Source organism: Pseudorca crassidens, chromosome X, assembly GCF_039906515.1.
Source record: "Pseudorca crassidens isolate mPseCra1 chromosome X, mPseCra1.hap1, whole genome shotgun sequence".
NCBI classification, from domain to species: Eukaryota; Metazoa; Chordata; class Mammalia; order Artiodactyla; family Delphinidae; genus Pseudorca; species Pseudorca crassidens.
Genome location: NC_090317.1, coordinates 94,928,203 through 94,946,510, shown reverse-complemented (window position 1 = coordinate 94,946,510; position 18,308 = coordinate 94,928,203). Strand labels below are relative to the sequence as shown.

General features: G+C 44.4%; 1 protein-coding gene across 1 annotated transcript in view; it reads left to right on the top strand.

The window, feature by feature from the left end:
- The window catches only part of LOC137216398 (amine oxidase [flavin-containing] A), a 75,718-nt gene extending 70,985 nt beyond the window's left edge, over nt 1-4,733 (top strand). The window contains exons 13-15 of the mRNA XM_067722376.1: nt 1,030-1,141; nt 1,347-1,409; nt 1,596-4,733. Coding sequence (XP_067578477.1) covers nt 1,030-1,141; nt 1,347-1,409; nt 1,596-1,742 — 322 coding nt within the window. The 3' untranslated portion in view covers nt 1,743-4,733. The remainder of the gene's footprint in view (nt 1-1,029; nt 1,142-1,346; nt 1,410-1,595) is intronic.
- Nucleotides 4,734-18,308: the final 13,575 nt, after the last annotated feature.

The window sequence follows — 18,308 nt, the reverse complement described above, 5'->3', positions numbered from 1 at the left end:
CAGGCAGTCTCTAGATAGATCCATAGAAACTAACTGTACAGAAGTTTTTTTTTTTTTAATTGAAGTATAGTTGATTTACAGTGTTGTGTTAATTTCTGCTGTATAGCAAAGTGACTCAGTTATGCACTTATATGCATTCTTTTTTATATTCTTTTCCATTATGATTTATCCCAGGACATTGAATATACTGTTGTTCCCTGTGCTATACAGTAGGACCTTGTTGTCCATCCATTCTATATGTAATAGTTTGTATCTACTAACTCCAAACTCCCAGAGGTTGTTCTTTTTTTTTTCTTTTTTTTTTTTTTTGTGGTGCGCGGGCCTCTCACTTCTGTGGCCTCTCCCGTTGCGGAGCACAGGCTCCGGACGCGCAGGCTCAGCGGCCATGGCCCACGGGCCCAGCCGCTCCGCGGCATGTGGGATCTTCCGGGACCGGGGCACGAACCCGTGTCCCCTGCATTGGCAGGCGGACTCTCAACCACTGCGCCACCAGGGAAGCCCACTAGAGGTTGTTTTTTAAGGAGATAGACATATAATCCTTCGGGTCTTTCCTTTGCTAGAAATCAGTTTCTCTCCCTGTCTTCCCACTCACCACCATGGTTCCTCCCGGCACCCTGGGAGTATCTGCATGGCTGGGGTCTGCAGTCAGATGTGATCTCATGAAGAACTCACCCCTTACTGTAGGTAGCAGAACGGGCTGCAAACAGGAAACATGCAGCACATAGATCTGAGTGTGATCTTAATGCACATTCTTATATTTCTAATTCTGGCTGGCTAGAAAAAGGTCATCATCACCTTTAGTGATTGACGAACTGACGGCCTGATTGTCTCTGGCTTGAAAGTTCAGATCCTTCGGTGCAGGCCCAGGAAACAGGAGGAACCTTTCACCTTTGGCTGAGTTGCATGAGAGTTTTGGAAACAATCTGAGAGTTTCCTTGTCTTCTGCGGGGTAGATGAGGGCAGTGATTGGCTCATTGATCCTCAGCACCTTCCCAGGTAACTCTGTGTGACCTCTCTATTCCCTTGAAGGGTGATCCGCCAGCCCGTGGGCAGGATTTACTTTGCTGGCACGGAGACGGCCACACAGTGGAGCGGTTACATGGAAGGAGCAGTAGAGGCCGGAGAACGGGCAGCTAGAGAGGTAAGACAGGAAACCTAGTCACCCTCCCTCCCGAGTCCAGCAACATAGTTGGCATCTGGTCTTTCCAGATCTTACCACTGATGGTCTATATGTCCACTTCTCTGCCCCTCACTCCACGCACGAGGCTCATCTGTGGCCAGCAGGGCCTTGAATCTGTCAAAGCTACAGAACCTCATTTCATAATACCATGGCCACTTTCTTTCAGGTCTTGAACGCTTTGGGGAAGGTGGCAAAGAAAGACATATGGGTCCAAGAACCTGAATCAGAGGTAAGTTTGGCAGCTCCGTCTGCATAGACCAGGAATTGCACGTAAAAATCTCTCATCTTCTAGCCTCTGATGTCATTGTAGATGCCACTCTCCAGGGCAGATCCATGCACTGATTTTACAGATATGTTTTGCCCCTCCTTGTCCATGTAAGAGGTTTCTGCTAAAGATCTATGTTCATTCATCCAGGATGTTCCAGCTGTAGAAATCACCCACACCTTCTGGGAGAGGAACCTGCCTTCCGTGACAGGCCTGCTGAAGATCGTCGGATTTTCCACATCGATAACTGCCCTGTGGTTTGCGGCGTGCAAATTCAGGCTGCTGACCCGATGCTGAAGTTTCAGCTTCATGCTTTCTGCTTACTCTTTCCCAGCATCATCAAAAGCAAAATGTTGACAAATTGAAAGGCTGTGTCATCGGATCATTTTTAAGCGCACTGATTTAACCCCTCAGTTTTATCTCAGTGTATCACCTCCTTAATTTCCGTAAGATCAAACTCCATCTTGTGATTTGTCTATAGACCAGCTCGTATTGATTGGTAGAAGATAACCTTGTGATCAATTTCTTAATTTCAAGAAGTTAAAGTTGACATGCTCATAAGAAACAATTTCTGTGTCCTGTTTTTCTCCCCTTTAACACAAAACGTCTGATGAACGCAGAAGTGAAGGATTTAACTTTCTCCCTGTAGAGGCCGAGTAGGTTAAGGCCCAGCCTGTGACTGTCCTTTGAAGTCCCTAACAAAGGGTGAAGTGTAGGCCCAGACCCCAGAGACTCACAGCTTCCTGAGGTGAGCAGCTCCCACTTTGGATGAGGGAAAGCAGTGGAGGTAGGATTCAGGCCCTCAGACCAGTGAGGGGACAACATCTTGTGGGCAGCTGCCTCAGGAATCTCCTGACCACTTCTAATTCCTGTGAAGTTTCTAGACATCTAGGCTTCGTGCTGGTTTGTTTGTATTTGTCCTCTTTTTCTTCTTAAAGAGGACAGTGTTTACCAAGGTAGAATGCATAAATTGACTTGCTGTGACTTGTCTGTAGCTCCCCAGGTGAGCAGACTCAGATAGTGGCAAGAGTGTCCCCCAGGAGGCCTCCCTGACTCGCTCTGCGTGAGACCGACTGCAATAGGCTTCTTCTCGTCCTCCTGGAAGGTGGCTAGACTTGGCTTGTTGTCCATAACATTCTCTGCCAATTCCAGGGAAACCGTAGTTTCCTTTTTTCAGGTACACCCTGGCCTTCTGAAGGCCCCTAGTGGCATATTTTTTTTTCTACAGCCATAGTAAAATTAGGCAGATCTGTTAACTTAAACATGTCTTCAACATGGTTACCTTTGAGTAAATACCATCATGCCAATTTCTCTCAAATAAGTACTGAAATACATGACAAATTTCTGATTGTTATTTCTTTCTTTCTTTTTTTTGGGGGGGCCTGCTTTGAACACTAATTTTTTCAAAGTAAATGCTTTGGGCTCCGTGGGACACTCAGCTAAGAGCATCGAGGGGGCGCTGAGAGTGTTATTTCTCAAGACTATCAAATACTGAAAGGAAATGAGGGCTCTTACTATAACCCCACTTGCCTTAGTTATTAAGATTTATAAAAGACATGAAATTGAGTGATTTTATAAATGAAGACTAAGTTCTCTGTCTTAGGAGAAATGTGGGCTCAGAACAGTGCTCACCTCTTATCTCTCCCATTTTAAAAACTGTCAGGGGAGTTCCCTGGCAGTCCCGTGCTTAGGACTCGGTGCTTTCACTGCCGGGGGCCCTGGGTTCGATCCCTGGTCAGGGAACTAAGATTCCGCAAGCCCTGAGGTACAGCCAAAAAAAAAAAGACTGTCAGATTTTTAAAAACCCCTTCCAAAGGTTTCAGCCATAAAGTATCTTTTTTTTAATATAAATATCTGGGAAAAATCAACACAGATGTGATCAAATAAAGCCGTTGAGAAGATTCTGTGGACTCAGCTACCCAGGTGGTAGATACCCAGTAATACCTTATCCTGCATCATTGATGAATGAGGCCTTTCATTTTAAATGAAGTTTCTAGCTAGCTGAAGCTTATTCTTTATGTGCCAAAATTTTTAAATCAATTAAAATTTTGATGGACCTACTTCCACACATTTATTATATAAGCTAGATTAAATTCCTTTTTTAAAATTAATCAGGTCAATCATTCTGCATCTGGATTATTTTATACTTTTATCAGAGTATACCGTTTATAGTAGAATGATGACATTTTTAATAGTGATACCCTTGTCTTTGCCCCTGTACTAAATGTCACCCAGTTGTTTTATAGCTGGTGAGTCTGCTGCCTCTACCTTCTCCCATATTCAGTATTTTGTTTCATATCCTTTTTATCTCCATTATCTCCCCATAACGCAATCTAATCCGCTGTCTATTTTTTATCGAATGGGAATTAAACATTGCCAGAGGAGCCAACCCAAGTTTATTACATAATTAACCTTATTGTAAATCCAATATTACATCCTCAAAGCAAAGAGCAGGATTTTTCTGCCACTCTTTACCTTGCAATTGAAAAGTGTTTTAGCTAACTTGGGAGTTACGGTATTGTCTTGGATATGCTCCAATACATAAGGACTTGCTGCATTTTATACCAAACTGCTTTGAGAAATCACATCCCTGATCTATTTCAGTTGTTTCTGTTTGCTTACTGAATAACTCGGTTCTGACACACCTTTTGGGAAATGCTGACTTCAACTTAACTGGCAATGGTTATAACAGTCATCAGCTTGTTAACATATCTAAGTCTCAAATGTTGAAGGACTCCAGAGTATGTGATTTACCCTCTCCTCAAACTTTTTAGCAAACCAATTAATTCATCCTAATTAGATCAGCCCCATTAAGCTACAGATTATCAAAAATAAAGGCCAGCCCAGGTGTGCCTAGGCATGAAATTGGAGCTGAGGACTCCCAACATACACGAGGTGGTCCAGCACCAAGACGCCATAGATCTTCTCTTCCACCCAGAGATACTCAAGTCAGTTTAAGCAGCTGATCGAACCTGGCCCTGTTAGGTCAGCCGCTTCACAGTTCTGAAGGCTGAGTCAGCCTCACTCCATAGTAAGGTTGAGAATGAGATTTGAAAAGCTAACCTTTTTGTCACAGCTGTTAAATAAGGACTTATATTAGCCTGAAGACAAAATATCGAACGATTGTGAACTGTGTTTAGTTTGTGAACTTGGCACGTAATGTTCTGTCTGAAACGTGCCCCAGTGCTACACGTGGGAGTACACATGTGTGTATGTGTTGCCATTGAAATACGATTTTGCCTGTGTGGTACTGTTTTGTTTGTTAATAAAGTACACTATCACCTCTGATTCAGACCTGGCTCCTCTATTTAGGTGATGGTTTGAAGGTTAAATGGCTTCATATAGCAGGAGGTCACAATGAGACGTTGTCCGTGGAGGATGGGCTTAAAAAGCCACCTGGTATTGACTCCAAATTCTCAAAGTTCAGTTTGACTTTTATTTTTTTCAAGGTTTCCTGGGAGCTGATTAAATGCTAGAATATTGTCTGCCCGACTGGGCCACGGAAAATGTGGAGTTTGATCAGAGCTTTCTCACCTAATTAGCTTATGATTCCTTGAACAAATGCTTTGGTTCTCTGCCTCAGTCTCCCTGTCTGGAAAAGGGTGGGTTGCCTTTGATAGCTTCCAAGGATTCTTTTCACAGCAACATTATGTGATTTATGCACTTGTTGCCAGAATTCTATCTATCTTTGCCTATCAGTACGGCAGGGGCAAGTCACTCAGCCTTTCTGTATCTCGGTTCACTGCTTGTCTTAGGTTGGGTTTTCCAGAAACAGACTCTGACATGCAGAGTCAGGTTAGAAAGTTTATTGGGGATGGCTCTCAGGAAATACACATAAGGGGGTGAGGAAGGCGGGATTGGGCAGGAGTTGACCTACGAAGCATTTGCAGCCGGGGCCTCAGCAGATCCTAAAGGGGAGCTGGGGAGGCCCTTCAGGATCGTCCCCCATTGAGGCAAAGGGGTCTGGCCTCTGTATCCCCCTCTAGGAAGGGGTGTTACCTTGGGTGAGGAACTGCAGCTGTGAACTGAGCTCCACCTGGAATCCCTGCTGCTGGGGAATCCAGAGAGGGGCACCCACGGTATCCGCTTTACATGCTCCAAAAATATAGAGAGTTGCCCTTTGTCAGGTAAAAGATATTGTGGACTTGAGCTTTGATTTTACAGGTAGAATGGAGCTCTCTCTGTGAACATATCCCTATTAGGTAAGAGAGTTGCATTTAGAAGATTGTATTTCTGCACTATTTTTGTGTTATAGGAGATTGTATTCTTCACTATTTATGTGGAAGAAAAATCAAAATTGGAAGGTACTCTGGAAATGATTCAAACTCTGTCTCAATGAAGGAGCCCCATCTACAGGTTACTAATAGAAAGATTAAAGGTGGAGGTGTGGGGAATGTGCATTTATAAGCAGGAGTCCAAAATCCAATGTCTTCAGGAGTCAGGCAGCTAAAAATGAACAGCAGCAGGCATGAGACATTAGGGAGTAGTAGGGACTGTGGTTGACCTGGGAAGTATCTGCCCCTCAGAAGAACGTTTATATTCAAATTCCTTTAAAAGATTCCTAACCGAGCAAAACATATGAAGGCTTTACTCACAGGTCCAAATTGTTCTCAGGTCTCTAATAAATAAATGCAAGGGTTGGTTTTTACATCATGTGAATGATAAATTCTTTTTGGATGCCTTTGATTTTCTGAAAAACGAGTACCAAGACCAGCAACCATTTTGTAAAACTACTGGGAATTGGTAAGAAAGACCTGGTTAAGGGCAAAAAGATAGGGATGAAAAAGTTAGAAAAAAGCCCTCTTAGACCAGAAATTCCCCTCAAGAAATAACCCTTCCAGCAGCCCATCCCAAGACAATTCTTATCTTCTGCTGTGTCAATGCCATGATGATAAGAGCAGTGCCAAAGTTTATTAGAAAAACTGCACCCTCACTATATAAGATAGAACTTGTAGCTCTTTTGTCAGCATTTAATCTCTGCTGACTATGATATCATTCTAGTAAGCAGCACATCAATATTGAATGGATTAACTTTTTAAAACCACACTGCCCACTTTACACCGAGATTGTGGTAAAAATGCAAGACATAGCCCTTAGCCAGGAGAAGATGGCTGAGACATTGGAGGACCAGGATGGAAACAAAGGAAGGTGTTGGGTAACAGTAAGAATTTCTTCTCCTCTATCAGAACTTAGGGCTCTGTTCCCTGATTCAGCAGTGAACAAGACAGATAGAGCCTACCTCGTGGAAAACATAGCCTACTGTAGACACCAACACATTCACTGTGGCTATGGCAGGAAAGCCTGAGATACTATGAATGCAAGGGGAGTTTCTAGAAGGACGTGAGATTTAAGGGGAGGTTTTGAGGATCTGTCCTCAAACCTCTATAAGCATCACTGTGGAGCAAGTCGGTAAGAACACTACATAGGGCAGAGAAAGGAAATAAAAAATAATGAGATGGTATCTTAGTCTGTTCGGGCTGCTATAACAAAAATGTCATAAACTGGGTGGCTTTTAAACAGCAATAATTTATTTCTTACAGTTCTGGAGGCTGGGAAGTCCAAGATCAAGGCACTGGCAGATTCGACGTCTGATAAGGGCCTGCTTTCTGGTTCATAGACTTCTAGCTGTGTCCTCACATGGTGGAAGGGGCAAAGGATCTCTGCTGGGCCTCTTTGTAAGGGCACTAATCCCGTTCATGAAGGTTCCACCCTCATGACCTAATCACCTCCCAAAGACCCCAGCCCCGAATACCAGCAACTTCGGGCTTAGAATTTCAACATGAATTTTGGGAGGATACAAACATTCAGACTGCAGCAGATGGCATGGCTAAATGTTAAGGAAAACCACAACAAGCATCAGTAAGTGCTGAATGTTAAATCCCTTTTGCTCCACTGACTATTGTTCACCCCTACAGTCATCTTTTCCCTTCTACCTGGCCCTTCTCCGAACTCCGAGATCTTTATCAACTAGGACTCACCGTCTCCCAAGCCCCCTGTGCTAAAGGGCTGCCTAAATTTGTTTTAAAAGAGTGCCATCTTCTGGCCAAACACTGCTGTTTCCTTCCAACGGAAAACCTAGTGTTCAAGACAATTTCATCCTTCTCTAAACTAAAGAGGCGTCACCTCCAGAATTTCCTCCAAACACATCTACCTGTGGTTCTCTTACTTTCCGGTTGTGACATGGATCAAAAATATTAATGTCTAGTATCTACAGCCTTTCCACTGCCCTAATCTCCCAGTAAGATTTTTTGTTAGAACTGCTTGGTTCTTCAGTCTCTGCTGTGTCCATCTCGGTAATGGGTAAGGAAGAACATTGGTGTGAGCTGAGAGAGGTGGAATGGCTTTTACCTTAAATCGGGTAGGGAACTAATCTGGGAAAAGCAAGCAAAGGGAAGTGGGGAGAAGAAGAGAAAATTTCAGAAAATCAACTTGGGTCTCTGGAGTGCAGGTGGAGAGAAGGAGGGGTTTTCAAAAGCTGCCTTGACAGCCTAGCGAGACAGAATGTAAGGAGGGTTTGGGGGGAAGTTTGACTTGGAGTCGTTTGGTGCAATAAACTTCTGCAACTACTCTTTAAGCACTGGGAGTCAAAATTGTGATTACACATTATATTGTACTGGGATTAACTTGGAGGTCCCCCAAACAGCCTATATTATTCTGGGCTATATGAATTCAAAAAATGTATGGTTAATAGTGCCTGACATGTTGAACGATGCCTAAGAGTCCTGTAGGTTCCGTTTATGGGATCTCAGTGGAGCTAAACATAAAGAACCTCAGCCACTCTACCCTGAAAAGACCGACATCTAAGCTGGTAAACCGTGCACCCCGGACTAAATAGATACCAAATAGGTCTAGCAGTGAATTCGATTTTATTAAGAAAATGAGTAAAGGAGTTCTGCTTGCCCTGTAAGTGTCTTCAGCCAGCTACCGTGGGTCAGTGTATCAACATCGGCCAGGGAACACAGGAGGTGCAGATGGGGGCCCATCTGCTGGTGTTGAACTGTGCAGAGCAGGCCATAATGTGCACCCTGAAGTCAGGTTCATTGGGAAGTGGGCCAGAGGGAGTGAGAGCAGATCAGCTTCTCTCACAATCATCATGAATACCTTTGCTATGTCAGCCATTTAATTTTATGGGCTGCATTAGTTTCCTATTGCTCTTGTAGCAAATTACCACAAACTTAGTGGCTTAAAACAACACAAATGTACTATCTTACAGTTCTAGAGGTCAAAAGTTTGAAATGGGTCTTACAGGGCTAAAATCAAGGTGTCAACAGAGCTGGTTCCTTCTGGAGGCTCCAGAGGAGAATCCATTCCTTGCCTCTTCCACCTCCTAGAAGTTGCCAGCATTCCTTAGCTCATGGCCACATCACCCCAATCTCTTGCTACCATGAACGCATCACCTCCTCTTCACTTTGACCCTCCTACCTCCCTCTTATGGGACACTTATGATTACACTGGGTCCACGCGGATAACCCAGGATAATCTCCCTATTTTACTATCCTTAACTTACCACATCTGCAAAATCCCTTTTCCCACATAAGGTTCTGGGGTTAGGGTGTGAACATCTTTTCCAGGGCCATTATTCAGCTTACCACGTGGGCCCTGATGTTCTTGAAAGGGAAGAGTTAAATGCCAGTATTGGCGTGTCCTCAAATTCCTGCTATTTCAGGCACCTGAATTTGGAGCATTAAGTAGAACTTTGAATGATTTAAAACCATATGGGCTATCCTCTGCTCCCACCAATGCCCCATCCCCTGCCCCACCACACACCTGAATATATCCATTTCCCAGTTTTGCTTTTTAGATACAAAAAGATCGGAATCTGTGGTCCTGAGAAGTGTATTTTTCTTACGTAAGCACAAAACTAGACTCCAATTTTGCACCTTTAATAAACTAGAGAACAGAAATTTCTGTTCTCCAATCCAAATAAATTTCTATTCTCTAATCCAAATTCTTTCAGATTCTGCACACAACTGAATACTGTGCTCTTATGAGAACCTTCTTCTCAGGTCTCCCTTTAGGTAACAGCGCTTCCTACCAGACACTTGTCAACCACTGACCACCCAAAAGACCACCAGGAAACATGTCGATCAAGCAAAGCTAAGTTTATGAGACTCACTGCTGTAAGGGCGAATATCACATTGACAGGGTCTCAGCAGTGTCTCAAAGTGGAGAAATTAGGGCAGGGTTTATAGGTTTATAGAGGTTTATAGGTTTATAGGTTTATAGAGGTTTATAGGTTTATAGAGTTTATAGGTTTATAGGGTTTATAAGTTTCAGTTTGGAGTGGGTGATTTTTAAGGCCAGTCTTGAAAGGCAGAAAACTGGTTTGGATTGGCAGAATCTATGACATAATAGCTTAGGATTGGTAGGCACACTGAAGCAGGGGTCTTGAAGTGGGTCTTGATGAGCAAGCTGTTCATCTCAATAAATAGTCTATTTTTGTTGGTTCAAAGTTTTGTATACAAGGAGCAAGTACTTCCTGGGACAAGTAGCCAAGTTATTACTGTTATTTTTTTTTGTGGTACGTGGGCCTCTCACTGTTGTGGCCTCTCCCGTTGCGGAGCACAGGCTCCGGACGCGCAGGCTCAGCCGCCACGGCTAACAGGCCCAGCCGCTCCGCAGCATGTGGGATCTTCCCAGACCGGGGCACGAACCCGCGTCCCCTGCATCGGCAGGGGGACTCTCAACCACTGCGCCACCAGGGAAGCCCCCAAGTTATTTTTGATTCGTTCTCATATTGTTTAGCTCAGGGACAGGAAAGTATGTTGGTTGTAGTTCTTAGATTTGACACAGAACTGAGAATACTTATTATTCTTACATGTACATTTTGATTTATTAGCCCTAAGAATTTTCTTTGGAAACAGATTCTTGGTTAAATCACCCTCCTTGGTAGGAGAGCATAAGTGTGAAGAGCTCAGATTTCTGGAGCCAGCTAGGCCTGGGTTTGAATCTTGGTATTGAGTGTAGATTTTCTCACCTGTTAAGTGGAGCTCTTCACTTGTTCTGAGCATTGAATAGGATAAGGCAGGTGAAGCTGTTAGTAACAGTAAGTGATAGCCTCAAAAACAAAAATGAATGGGTGGGAGGGATAAATTAGGAGTTTGGGATGAACATATACACACCACTATATATAAAATAGATAACCAACAAGGACCTACTGTATAGCACAGGGAACCCTACTCAATATTCTGTAATAACCTATGTGGGAAAAGAATCTGAAAAAGAATGGATATATGTATATGTATAACTGAATCACTTAGCTGTACACATGAAACTAACACAACATTGTAAATCAACTATTCTCCAATATAAAATAAAAATTAATTTAAAAAAATGAAGCTGCAGTAGCAGTTTGTGGTCTGTTATTACTACTACTTCTAAAAATACATCTTGAAGTACTTCTCTCCTCTACTATCATGTCTCCCGTTAGTCTTCTATCAAAATGCCCTGGTTTCTTTCTTTCTTTTTTGTTTTTTTAAACCACACCACTCAGTAGCCTGAGTGATCTCTTTAAAAGTGCAAATGTGATCCTCAGTCAGAGACGATATCCCTTCAATAGCTGTTGTTGCACTTTGGATGTGACGGATCATGGTTCCCAAGGCCTCGCCTGGTCTATCCCCTGCTTGCTTCCCTATCCTCGCCTATCCCTCCTCTCTCCCTCAGAACCTTCTAGCCATCTAGTTCTGCTTATAAATCCTCAGACATAGCCAGTCCTTTTCTGTCTCAGTTGCCTCTCTCTGGAAGGTTCTTTTCTCCATTCTTCACTTGGCTAAACCCTTCAGGTCACCGATGCCATATCACTTCCTAGGAGATGCCTTTCCTGACAATCCCTTCCTCACAATTCACCATCATAATTCCTTATCTTTACTTTCCCTCCATAAAGATTTAAAATTACATATTTGTTTAAATGATGTTTGATGTCTCCCCAGATGATAAGTCCCACCCCAAATGGGTTATATGTGTGCAGAGATCTGGAGGCCATCAGCCCTCTGGGCACAGGGATGTGTCTCGCGTGCCTAGAGCCCTCAAGCTCCTCACTTTCAGGCATGGAGTAACCTTATCCATTTACAACATATGCCATACAAATACAGTCATTTTTTTTCTATGTGATTTGATGTGAAAAAGTTTGGAAATTACTGCCTTAAAGCTAGTATTTGGGGTACACATAGAGATATAAGCAAGTAAGAATCAAGGATCACCGTTAATATTCAGATTTTACTATGAAACATCATTTGCAGGAGAAAGATTAAAACTGACTGTTGTTTCCCTGGACCACAATTTCATATGGTGCCCAGTATCATAATGGTAATGACATAGCTTCAAACGTATCCAACCGCAAATTCAAGTTTGCTGCTCCTTAATTATCTTACTTCCATTGTAACATGTCCTCAAAAGAAGGAATTTAAATGAGCCAATTAGTAACCGGAGGTTAGTCTGGAAGAAATAATTGACAAGACCAGTCCTCAGATCTCACCAGGGCTCCCTGGATTTAAATTGGAATCCAAGTGAGAAGCATTTATTCATTATTTATTTCACTCAATCATTTATGACATGCCCAGTCTTGAGGGGAAGCTGGGTATCTGGCTGAAATACAAAATTAACAAATTAAAATTAACAAGCACAGAAAGGAACAAATCCAGCCTCACCTCAGCTCACTTCAAGGGCTAGGACGGACACAGGGCACACCCGGGAAGGGCAGCCCCTGGCTTCTCAAAGTCAGGCCAACCTTCTCCTCCACCCTCTGCGCCCCCAGACCCAGGCACACACATGAATCTGTCCAAAGTAGATATGTCTGGTTAGGTAAATAGAGAAGACAGTATTGGGACAATATGAGGGTTGTTTAGCATCAGGTGGGTGTTTTCAAGCGCTTGGCAGATAACATCCTTCATGGATCAATGTCTAAGAAAACTGGTTCTGCATGGCCAGTCCCCCTGAGACAGAAAGAAGGAGACTGTGCCTGGTACAATTCCATCTCCTGAGGCAGAGGCAACATAGGGGCATGGCCAGGGTAAGCAAAGGGAAACGATAGTCTTGGTGGTCAGGGAACGTTCAGGGGAAAAGATGGGCTTGCCATGCAAGTGTCCAGCGAGCCTCAGTCTAGTTTTCTCGGGAGGTTGGCAGAGAATAACAGCAGCAAATCTTAATCCAGGGCAGGGCACACTTTCAAGTTCAGGCAGGAGGACCCGTACACACACAAACACACACACACACACACACACACACACACACACACACACACACAAAAGAAGCAGAGGCTGCTAGGCCTCCCACAGAATTCCCAGGGGACTGCTGATGGCTACTGGGCATGGAATCCTCTGTCTTGTCCCCTCAGGCAGACCCTTCGTGAGAATACGGGACCTGAGACCCAGTCCTAGGCCAGTGGTCTGCACTGCGCACCTTAACTACCATGTTCTCACCATTTCTCCCTAGGAAGCAGGGATAAAGCTGGAACCCAGGCACCGCCAATCTCCTACCCTCCCCACCCTCCTGCTGAATATGACTTTTCATACCCCTGCTGAGGTCTGGGCCCCTGAATCCACCTGCACTAGTCTCCATGGAACCTCGACTAAATCACCTGCCTGCCCGACCTGGGATCCTGTGCTCTGCCCCGCTCACCTGTCTGGGTCACCCTACCAAGCCAGGTGTTCTAGTGTGATTGGCACTGAGAGCCTTGATGGGTTGCCCCGGGGGAAAACCCTCACTGGACCCAGATGACTCTCCTCTCCTTGGCTTCCTGAAGAAAGATATTCTGGAGCTGAGTGGCTGAAGACAAAACGTAGACATTCTCCAGGCTGACAATAGGGAAGGATGCCCAAGGGAGAGGAAATAGTACTACTCACAGGGGCAAGTCCCAGGGGGAGGTTCTCAGGTCACAGTCAGCTGGGTAGACAAAAAGCCAATCAAACTCATTGCAGTCTTCCCCCCCTCACCTATCTTTACTTTAGTTCTCTTACCCATCCATTTTTTCATGTAACTCTTTCAAATAGGGAACCCATCTTTCTGAGGCCGAGCCATGAAGTATCTTTTAGCACCCCCTGCTGGCCCTGGGAAGCACTGCACGCACATGGGACCCTCTTCCCTCCATCAGCAGGATCTTGGTGCAATTTATGTCAAAGCGTGTCCTTCCTATGTTTTCCTCTAGGAGTTTTATAGTATCCGGTCTTACATCTAGGTCTTTAATCCATTTTGAGTTTATTTTTGTGTATGGCGTTAGAGAATATTCTAATTTCATTCTTTTATATGGAGTTGTCCAGTTTTCCCAGCACCACTTACCGAAGAGACGGTCTTTTCTCCATCGTATATTCTTGCCAACCTTGCTGTAGATTAGTTGACCATGGGTGCGTGGGCTTATCTCTGGGCATCAGCAGGATCTTGGGAAAGGAGGAGGTCACCAACTGAAAGGGCTCCAGGAGGAGGCCAAGGAGAGACACGAGGAAAAGCTGACATGGAGGAGAAGGGCAGAAAGAGGAACCCAGGAAGTCATGGGGAAGGAGGAATCATTGGGTCTCCCAACATCCTGATGTTGCCCAGAAGTTCATTTTCAGAGTAGATTTTATTCCTGGTTGACTACAATTTGATGAAGCTTATTCACACTAGGGTGAGATGTGCTAGGAATCCACTTGGTGAGTTGAATGTGCATTTTGAAAAACCCCCATCCCACAGGATTTCTGATGTAATATTTCACCAGTGCGACAATATGAAATAGTTATATTTCAGGCCTGGGTCAGGGTGTCCCTGCTAAGTTCCTCGGATTCCCCACTTATGTAGCAGTTGGCCTTCCCCGTGTCCACATTCTCCTCATCCACTGACTGCTCACCTCTCAACTCCTTTTGGCATGAGCCTTGATTTTCTGTTTTTGTTTTATTAACTTTATATTTACATGTACTGGATGTTGTCTCAAATTCTTTGGGAGGTAGCAGACAATATATACCTAAATATAGCAGCAGATTGTTTAACCAGGTGTGTGAACTCCTGAAATATATAACAGAAATGCTGAAAGGAGACATTTCTCTACACTCAATCCCATGGCTCCCCAAATTATAAAACCAGCCCCAACCTCTCCCCTAAACTGTAACAGATATAGTGAACAGACCACCCAACATTGCCACTTGGATGTCCACGGATATCTAATACATATCTTCAGTCTACTACACTAGACCAAGCCACCAGAGTCTCTGGCTTGGACAACTGCCCTGGCCTCTGAACTAGCCTCCTGCCTCCCCTCTTCCTGTACATGACTCCACATTGCAAAGTGTGTCACAGACTGGATTCCCCAAGAAGCCGACACTGAGATGGAGATTTGCATGCACAAAGTTTATTGGAGGGTGCCCTTGGGATCAACACCTGGGAGGGAGTGAAGGAAGCAAAGCGGGGCAGAAAGTGAAGTTGAACTCTGATGCAATTGCAACAGAGGCATCAGCTGATCCCATGGAAGCTGTGAAGCTGGGATGGTCCTTTGTACGTCTTCATTGCTCAGTCATTGGATGTGGGCTGCCCCTAGGAAGGGGCATATCTTTGGGCCTGGGGGCTTTCTTCAGCCCACAGAAAGGGACACAGCCATGAGTTGACAGCCTCCCAGCTTCCAGCAGCTGGGAGAATGAGGGCAGCAGTCCTGAAGGTAGGATGTGGGCAGTGCACCACAGTATCCACCACAGAGTGATTCTAGGAAACATCTGTCAGACCTACCCCCCTACTAGAAATCCCCCAGTGGATTGTCTTCACATTTAGAATAAAAGCCAAAGTCTTTACTATGTATAGCCTAAGACTCCCTACCTGATCTGGCCCCTATCTAACTCTCTCCAGCCTCACTTCCTGCCACTCGTTTTCTGCTACTGCTCCTCCTGTCACCCTGGCCCCTTTTCTCTTCCCTTATTACTCCAACCATCCCCTCTCCCTTCTGGGCCTTGTGCCTCCTGTCTCTCCTGCCTGCAATGCCCTGCTTCCAAACAGCACTATGCTTCATTCCCTTCATTTAGACCACTGTTTAAAAGTCACTTGCTCAGCGAAGCCTAACCTGACCACCAAATTTCCTATAGCCATCTCTCACTGCCACATCACTCTGCCCACCCCCTCACCTTGCTTACATTTTCTTGATAACACCGTCAGTCTCTCCACTGACAGAATATATGGCAGCATTTATTTATTTATTTACTTACTTATTTACTGTCTACCTATTAGATTTTACATTCCACGAGGAACGAGCCTTCCTCACTTTGGTTCACGACTCTATTCCCAGCACCTAGAAAAACACCTGGAATAGAGAGAGTATTCAATATATATTTGTTGAGTTATTGTTGAATGATTTTCATTCTTTGATCCACATTGTGGAAAAGGCAAAAGAACATTATCAAGAAGATGTTGGGACTAGATTGCGTGGTAAGAGAGCAAGAAAAAGCTCTTTCGAAAATAAAACTGTCTAAGCTTTGGAAATACTAGTGATTCAAAAAGGTCAGGTCTGGGCTTCCCTGGTGGCGCAGTGGCTGAGAGTCCGCCTGCTGATGCAGGGGACACGGGTTCGTGCCCTGGTCCGGGAAGATCCCACATGCCGCGGAGCGGCTGGGCCCGTGAGCCATGGCCGCTGAGCCTGCGCGTCCGGAGCCTCTGCTCCGCAACGGGAGAGGCCACAACAGTGAGAGGCCTGCGTACCGCAAAAAAAAAAAAACAAAAAAAAAACAAAAAAACGGTCACGTCTTCTAACACATATATATGGAATCTAAAAAACTAAAAGGTTCTGAAGAACCTAGGGGCAGGACAGGCATAAATACGCAGAGGTAGAGAATGGACTTGAGGACACGGGGAGGGGGAAGGGTAAGATGGGACGAAGTGAGAGAGTGACATGGACATATATACACTACCAAATGTAAAATAGGTAGCTAGTGGGAAGCAGCTGCATAGCACAGGGAGATCAGCTCGGTGCTTTGTGACCACCTAGAGGGGTGGGATAGGGAGGGTGGGAGGGAGATGCAAGGGGGAGGTGATATGGGGATATATGTATATGTATAGCTGATACACTTTGTTGTACAGCAGAAACTGACACACCATTTGTAAAGCAATTATACTCAAATAAAGATATTTTTTAAAAAAGATATATGCAAAAAAAAAAAGTGCAGGTCCTAAGTACTCTGGATAAGTGATCTTATAAGGCTGGATCAGGGAGTGTAGACAGGGAAGAAAACACTCATAGGTTAAGAACAATTCCCAGGTAGGTGTGAAGCCATGTCCAGGACTTACTGATTCTGAGACCTTAGCCTCATAGCATCTCTGAGACTCAGACTCCTCATCTGTCAAATGTAGGTGGGGGTGATTTCATGATACAATCAGATAATGTACACTGTCTTCTATATAATACATGTTTAATGAAAGGAGCTGTTATTATAATTAACAATAAGCATGATTATTATCCAAAGGTAGCCTTAGAAGAAGGTATTAATTTTTGTCAAGTCAGGTGTATCTTTTAGGATGCTTTGGACTGTAAGTATCAGAAAATCTGTATGCAAACTTGTTGAATTTATTTCTCCTATGACCAGCACTCCCAAGACAGGGTAGGCTGTAAGCAGGGTGCATCAGGACCACAACTCGGTTTTTTGTGACTCTTTTGGCCCTGACCTTTTCTGTGTATGGGCCTCATCCTTAGCTTGAAAGTTAGATGGCTACAGCCATTACAAGTGTCACATCCAGACACTTATGATGTCCAGAGAAAGGATGGGATGGGACTTTTTCTTTCATGGGTCTGTTTTTAAGAGTGACAGACTCTTTTCCAGAAGCTCCAGCCCCCCCACCCCCCATCCCCCCAAGAAGACTTCTTTTTTGCCCTTAGCCAGAATTACGTAACATACCCAGGCTTAAGGTAACCATTGACAAAGGAAACAGGCCCACCACGATCAGCTTAGACTAACCAGTGCCCATCTTTTAGGACTGAGGATGTGGCCAACCTAGTTACCCTGAGGCATAGTGGTGGGTGAATAGCTAAACAAAATCAAGATTCTACTAGGAAGGAAGTGGAAGGATGAATATTGCGTAAGTCTAATACCCAACCTTCTGTCCTAACTTGTGGCTCAAAAAGAGATGGCCGTTGGGGAACGACCAGTAATGCCTAGAGCTCCCTCTGTGAACCTTGTCCTTATACTGCTCCTTTCTATGCCGGGTTTCATTGCCTACACTGTCCTTTGCTTAAGAAGCGCCTGTGGCATTGGGCACCTAAAACAAAGGAAGCTCAAGGATTCAGGGAGTTGGCAGGGAGGCTCTTATATTTCTGAAAGACACAAAACGTATTTCCTGGTTTTAACATTCCAAGCAGTTTTTAATTTATTTATGTATTCATTTATTTATTTAATTTTATTTTGGCCACACCACATGGCTTGCAGGATCTCAGTTCCCCAACCAGGGATTGAACCTGGGCCATGGCAGTGAAAGCATCGAATCCTAACCACTAGACCACCAGGGAACTCCCTCCAAGCAACTTTTAGAGGACATTATTTTGAAGACAAATTTTGTCCTTGGAGTGCTTCCAAAATATAGGGATGCATAGTCCAAAGGGCCAACATTATCACTGAGTTTCGAGCTCCAGAAAGAGTTATATTTATCCAAACCCAGGCTTCACCAGTGGACTAAGGGCCTGAGCGCTTGACAGCACTGGAGGTCAAACAGCAGAAGAGGAGAAGGGCAGGTAGAGGACAACACGAGACCAGAAAGGAGGGATCAACCATGGGGATGAGGGGCTTAGGGCCCAGGCCAGCTCTAAGTCTTTTCTGAAACAGCTGGTGGTCTCCTTCTCACTGTTCCCACATAACTCCAGGACTTTCTGCTTGATTTTCTAAAACCCAGGGAAGATTCTGGTATTAAAAAGATTTTTGACAGCGGGTT